Source organism: Neltuma alba, unplaced genomic scaffold (assembly GCF_004799145.2).
Source record: "Neltuma alba isolate B1F8T4 unplaced genomic scaffold, ASM479914v2 tig00012520_pilon, whole genome shotgun sequence".
NCBI classification, from domain to species: Eukaryota; Viridiplantae; Streptophyta; class Magnoliopsida; order Fabales; family Fabaceae; genus Neltuma; species Neltuma alba.
This window is the reverse complement of record NW_021636987.1, coordinates 284,948-292,015: the sequence shown is the minus strand read 5'-3', so window position 1 is coordinate 292,015 and position 7,068 is coordinate 284,948. Positions and strand designations below refer to the sequence as shown.

Below are 7,068 nucleotides of genomic sequence, written 5' to 3'. Positions count from 1 at the left end.
CCTTCCTCTTTCCGATTATCATGCTATTGATCAGCATTTACTTCACAAGATTGCTTATGACGCTCTAGTATGGAGCTCGCTTCATGGCCTTGTTACTGGTGATAAATCTGTTGAGGTCCGTTTCCAAGTAGTTCTCACTTCCCTCTTCCCAATACTTCTCAGTCTCCATAAGCAATCGTATTTTTCCGCTACTGTCTTCAGTGATATACCAAGAAACGTTGACTGAATATATTATATTATATTGTGAACATTTGAATTCTGTACTCCAGAAAGTATTGATTTTCTGATAAGGAATCATAGTTCACTGGCGAGGCTTGGTGACTGTCATGTGAAAAATAAAGAGTTTTTTCACATTTGTTGGATCGTTAGAACAATGCATTATTTCACTGCCCTTTGTAATAGTCTCATCTTGTTTGTTAGTTCTTGAATTTGATGTCAGCTTGTTTAGAATTATAGAGATCAGGAAGTGTTCCTGGCGTGGGCTTGGTTCATGCGCCGTTACACTTGTTCCCCGCATCATTCCCCCGAAGTCACTGGAAGCAGGCGTGTGAGTTAGCCCCAGTATTTAATGAGCTAGTTGACAGAGTGAGTCAAGATGGAGAATTTCTACAGGACTCTCTCTCCAGGTCTTCTTTTCCCCCCTCCTTACCTATTTAGAGACATGTTATGTGTTGTGTTATTATTCTTTTACAGTTTTCATGTTCAGCTGGTCTTGGGATCAACTCTAGATTTTGCTGTATGAGAGATTGCATTCCATGGGCATTTTACTATATTTACTGATTCTTGGGTTTTTTGTTTTACCTTTCAAATTGTGAAGAACAATTTGCATTAGATGTCTGTGAGCGTATACATTCACTTATTGTCTGTGTGATTTACCTCGCACAATTCTACCATTTTTTATTCTTGTCGATTTGGCCTGCCATCATATATTTGTCATTCTAGCTTAGCTACCAAAATATGGTCTTTCTACTCTAGTCTATCTCTGTTTATGCCTTATCATTTGATATTATTTGTCTGTTTCCCACTACGCAGAACTAAGAAGTGGATGAATTTACCTCCAGACTTTTAGATATTCATTCCAAGATGCTAGAGCTTAACAAAAAGAGGTGAGTGTAGATTGACAGTGCATTGGAACCAAATTTGTTAAAGATTGTCATTTTCTTCTTTAGTTATGCCATTACGGGCATTTTAAATATTATGTCATAGGAACACGTATTGGCTCAAGAGAGTAAAAAACTGAATTATTTTATTATTTGTTTATTTCGCATGATATCTAGTTTATGATCAAGCATATTATTAATATAGCAAAAGCTGGGATGAAGGTGCAGGCAGGTTACTCTCCATCAGTCAGTCAGAGTTAGTAACCAATATTTTTTACCCTTTCCTTTTGCAATAATTTGTTAGGGAATATGCTTGGGGTTACACCGTTCAGATTATATGCTTGATGAACAGTCCAAAGCACTTCTGCAAATTGAACTGAACACCATTTCATCTCTTCATTTGCTGGTCTTGGTGGACTTGTGACTGAGCTTCATATAAGTGTGCATGTGTGGTTTCTAATTTAGAATCTTTTAATAATGTTTTTTATTTCTCTTTTTCTATTTTGATGCAGCTGTGGGTCCTTATAAGTTAAAAATATGATAATTCTCATGGTAAATACAGTTTAATTCGTATTAGAGATACATTAGGAATTTGTTAGGTGATTTCAAATTAGAATTTATTTCAGGGTTTCATAAATGATTCGCAGATATTAATTAATAATGTCCAATGCCTGTTCATAGAAGTTCTAACTTCTTAAGTGTTGTTATTTAAGTAAAGGAAGTTGATTATTGGAAGGCATCATCATATTGGTTGGTTTTTACTCAGAAACATGCTTTCCCACTATGGAGAATTGCTTGGTCTAAATTCCGACAGAATTCCTTCCAATACTGCTTGCAATCAGTTTGTAGACGCATTGGCTAAAGCATGGTGTGAATATAATGACCCTAGGTAAGTTTGGAGAAATATTTTCCTCATTTGCTTCTTCTGCTACTTTTTTAAATGCTGTGTTATAACTTACGCAAGAGAAATTTTCACTGGATCTGTGCAGAGCTGTAATAATGTTTGTGGTTCAGGCTGATGAACGGAACATGTATGACCAACATATGCTTTCTTTAGCCCTGAGAGAAAGATATCCTGTTCTTAGTAGTTTTCTCTTGCTTCCTACATCAACTTTGTTCAACAATGCACATTCATTACATATTTCAAAATTGATCCGAACAATTTAGAAAATCTATCATTTAGACTGGAGGTATTTTCCTCAGCTTTTTAATACACATCATATTACATCTGTGCGGAAAACATTGGCTCAAATTGATCAAGAGGCGGAACTTCTTCCTGATGGAAAACTTTTTGTGTATGTATCTTTTGCCATTGGAAAAGTGACTTCCCTGCTCTGGATTTGGGACATGATTGCATTCTGACCGTTGAAAAATCTAATTTCCTGACACGTACAGGGATGGACAAGCTATTGCAGTCATTTACTTCAGGGCTGGGTACACACCACTCGACTATCCTTCAGAATCAGTGAGCATCTACACTGCACTTTTCCGCTGCTCATAATAACTGTTCCATTCCAGCGTTGAAACATCTGTTCTTTAACCTTAGGCATTGTTAGCCCAATGGAGATCATAACTACAGTGCCCAAAATATATTAAAATTACTAGCTCGACTTAGGAGATGCAATTACCATTTAATACTTTTTTGTGGAAAAATCGGTAAAATTATATTGCTCACAAAAACAAACACACACATATGATGTTTAGGCTGATAAGAACAATAGATGGCCACCTTTTAGAAAGGGTTACTTTAGAATGCACATCAACCAAAACCAGAGATCGCAAAGCATTTCCTCTGTGAATTACAAAAAATAAACCAAGCACTAGTTAAAACTAGCTCATATTGCTAAACAGATCATTCTGGGACTGTGAGGATCTTTAAAAACCGAACTTCACAAGGCCTAATCTTCTTGGGAAGGCAACTAGTGACTAAACATACACTTAGTGGAATAGAGGTGCATTCTGCAAACTTTTCTGCGTGTTTATGATTCTTCCTATATCAATCAGATCTGGCAGTTCTTTTATTGTCATCTGGTGCTTTTACATAATCCTCTGGAATAGGGGCTTCTACGGAGAAGTTGAGTTTATGTTTGCATATCTTGCTCAATTTGCAGGAATGGAGGGCTAGACTACTAATGGAAAAATCTTCTGCCATCAAATGCCCATCGATATCTTATCATTTGGCTGGCACAAAGAAGATCCAACAGGAACTTGCAAAACCCGGCGTTCTTGAGAGGTAGTCTATTACACTCCCATTCTCCAAGCAAGATTTTACTATTCATAATTGAAAGCATATGACCAGTACACAGATATTGTAACCGATGGGATGATTTGTGAGACTTCCCACGTAAAGCTGAGAATGTTGAGTTAATGCCTTAGAAATGGAAAGTTGTTGGATGGACTTATCCTCACCTCAGCACTTTACTTCGTAGAAAAAAGTATAAGCTGAGTGTATTTTGTTTTCGATGAATGTCAAGTAAATCAAATATAATGCGTGCACAGAAGCAAAAGAATGATTTTCCCCCTTCCGTTTCTGTCTTAGCGACTGAGTAGCTTATTGATTAATTTGGATATTTTGGCTGAATAGAGTTTGTTTCACCAGTTGATATCACTTCCCTAACTTTTGAGTCAATACTGCAAGCAGGTACCTTGAAAACAAAGATGACATTGTCAAACTGCGCAAATGCTTTGCAGGATTGTGGAGTTTGGATGAATCGGATATTACTAAAAGAGCAATAGAAAGGCCAGAATTATTTGTAATGAAGCCCCAGCGAGAAGGAGGAGGTCTTATTTCTCTTTAAAGCTTGCTTCAACCTTCTGTTCTGTCGACTCTTTGACCTTGTTGCAGGAAATAAAAAAGTGAGGCAGGGAATTTACCCAAGGGGCTGTAATTATGTTTCAGGAAACAATATCTATGGCGGTGCAGTGAGGGACACCCTCATAAAATTGCAGAAAGCAGGATCTCAAGAAGACGCAGCTTACATCCTTATGCAGAGGATATTTCCAACTAGTTTTGCAACATTTATTATGCGTAGTGGCTGTTGTCATAAGAATCATGCCATATCAGAACTTGGAATATTTGGCACTTATTTGAGGTATATAGCTCGGCTATGTATGAATCACTGCTTCATCCTTTCTTAAATTTGTGTGGTGCTTAACGCTGAATGAGCTTCAATTTGCAGGAACAGAGATAAAGTCATCCTGAATGAACAAAGTGGTTATTTGATGCGTACGAAAATATCGTCATCTGATGAAGGTGGAGTTGCAGCTGGTTTCGCTGCTTTGGACAGTGTATATCTGACATGATGTGGTGATCCTGTTAGTTGTCAAGGTAATCCAAAACAGTCTGTGGTTGTTGGATTACTTGTAAGATGTATGGTGCGTCTGGGATTTTTTTTTGTCGACCACCAAAAACAGGAAGGGGATGGTCGGTCAAGCTTGTCTAATTTGATTGTGTTCCTTGTCCTTGGTCGGCTGCTAACCTTCGGTTCTCATGGGCAGGCCGACGACCTGTCTGGTAGAGCCAACAAGTCTGATGGGTTGTTCAAATATTGAAATATTTGTCAAAAGGCAGTTTGATGAGGACTTGTGCTCTCAGACAATTTCTTCCTCATACATAACAGCAATTTCTTTCGAACGAGTGGAGTCAGTAACCAGAACAAACTCTTTTAGCACTCTTTGTATTTGATGCTTTCAGGGTGAACAAGACTTGAGACAATTGTGCGTACCGTACCGTACGTACAATGTCTCACCTCTTATCGATGTACTTTTATTTTTAAGGATTTACCTTGACGCATTTTTGTCAAAACTACTTTTATTCTTTGCTGACATCAACTGCATCGGTCGCAAGTCGTTTGAACGAAGAAAGTAGCTTATGCTTATATAATCTTTACACGTTTCACTGGGTTGATTGCTGTAGCTGATCTCCATCACAGACACCTGGAATGCTATTAATCTTAAGAAAGCAGTTTATGCTTACATAATCTTTGGACATTACACATAAGACTACCTTTATTGCAGCACAAGGCCAACAATATGCGCCTCAATTGCTATTGGAACTAATAACCAAAGCCAAGCAACCGATAATTACAAGAACCAAATGAAATTCGGTATTCCAACATAGAAAGAGGTTTATTTTAATATTATGCATATTTATATAATTTAAGAATTGATTTGATTTGAATTTAAAATTAATTGATTCGTTACAATAAAAAATATTAATTTGAGTATATTATTAATTAATATTAATTATTTTAATTAAATTAATTTATGCTTATAATTAATTAATAATACTAATTAACCAAACCATGTGTGTATTTTAATTACAGTGCATGTTAAGAAGGCCCCTAAATTAATTTATCATGATGTACCTCAGTTCACAAATTGAGCTGGTTTACAGCACAGAATACCGCAGGCCGAAGAAATAATAGCCTTTAAATATCCTTAAGTTGGTCCAAAAACCCTTTTTTCCTCCATAAAATAAGAGTAGAGGAAAAGGACGAAATTGTAGCCCTCAAAACACTTGGAGACGCGGGGAATCGAACCCCGTACCTCTCGCATGCGAAGCGAGCGCTCTACCATATGAGCTACGCCCCCATGTTGCATTGTTGTTGGCATTATTAGATCACATATTTTGTCTTTCAACTAAATTTGGACTTACAACACAGTAAAATTACCTGAAGAACTAGCTGTTGCATGGGAAAACCAATTTTTTGAAAAAATATTAAAACACGATTTTAAAATGTAATAGGATTGTTAAGTACTCCTCCCGTACTTAATATAAAACCCATTTAACTAATTTGATTAGATTAAGGAAGTTAGTTAAGTTAGTTAATTATAAAAATGTGACATGTTTTTTCCTAAAACACCATAATCATCTTTTTAATACCCTTTCCGCCTCTTCTACTTGATTATGGTTGAAAGAGTATCTATAGGGGTAGTTTAGAGAAAATTGATAAATATGAGAAATGGGTCTTATATTTAAGACCAAAACCAACTCAGAATTGGGTCCTATATTAAGGACCGGAAGAGTATTACTTATTTCTTTAAATATAAATTGTATATATTGATACATTGATGTTAGAAAAAAAATTGCTTTCCAAAAACAGGCTCAGGAATTTACTAATCCTTCGTTTTGCCAGCTCATGGATTTATTAATCCGGTAGTTGACAGGCTGTACGTTATATGGCGCTAGGGTAACGGTCAAAATTTTGAATACCAAGAATACCCTTGTAGCGGTGAGAACGATTTCCGAAGACGTAAGCAAAATGATTGTTCCTAAACACCGATCATCGCGCCTGGTTCCATCGGCCATTTTCCCCACCTCATCCAATCATCAAATTTCAGCTTCTGACCTTGATCTTGCGATTCCTCTGCCTCCCTCATATGTGAAAGCGACTGATCTATGTGTTTTCTCAAATGGGTGTCGTTTATCATTTTGACATGAACCCAACCAATGACCAATTTTCATCACCATGGGAACTTCCATCACATTAGCGACGAAAATCTTTTCCATAACGTCAGTATTTGGCTCATGGATTGGGTTCTCATAGTTGGTAGTCACTATAAATGGATTCCTGTTGCTCCGGACTAAGATATTGGCTGGGACTTTCGAGTTTTCGTTCTTAAGAACAGATCGTCATGGCGAAGTTTCTCACAGGATTCGTGTTGCCTATGTTCCTTCTAATAGGTCTGCCTTTGTCCCATTCTTATTTCCATGGCCTTCCTTTGTTCTGCCATATCATCCCTGGCGCTTCTTAGTGTCTCGTACTCAAAAAGTCAAAACAGAGCGGGAAATAGCACGCAGGAATTCACCAAATACTTAAATTCACATGTTTAAAAGGGGTTTGGCAATTTTGGATGTTCTAAATGAAGTTAAAGAAAATATACTGTAATATACCGGGATGCTCATGGACCGCGAGACCTGCTGGCGTCAATCAATGATCATCATCCATGTATCTATAAAAGTTCA

General features: G+C 37.1%; 1 protein-coding gene and 1 non-coding gene across 3 annotated transcripts; one reads left to right on the top strand and one right to left on the bottom strand.

The window, feature by feature from the left end:
- Positions 1-1,622: 1,622 nt before the first annotated feature.
- Positions 1,623-5,077, top strand: LOC114728082 (glutathione synthetase, chloroplastic-like). Of its 2 annotated transcripts, XM_028914905.1 has the most exons (9): positions 1,623-1,989; positions 2,090-2,170; positions 2,315-2,395; positions 2,496-2,565; positions 3,212-3,333; positions 3,742-3,881; positions 4,000-4,192; positions 4,280-4,428; positions 4,599-5,077. In XM_028914905.1, the coding sequence occupies exons 1-8, from the start codon at positions 1,871-1,873 to the stop codon at positions 4,401-4,403; spliced, it is 930 nt and encodes a 309-aa protein (XP_028770738.1). In that variant the 5' UTR covers positions 1,623-1,870; the 3' UTR covers positions 4,404-4,428; positions 4,599-5,077. The 2 variants fall into 2 exon arrangements, with proteins under 2 accessions (XP_028770738.1, XP_028770737.1); XM_028914904.1 differs by having other exon boundaries at positions 4,280-5,077.
- Positions 5,078-5,620: 543 nt separating this feature from the next.
- Positions 5,621-5,693, bottom strand: TRNAA-CGC (transfer RNA alanine (anticodon CGC)). Its single transcript has one exon. It is a non-coding gene; the product is annotated as a tRNA-Ala (tRNA).
- Between the last annotated feature and the right edge of the window lie 1,375 nt (positions 5,694-7,068).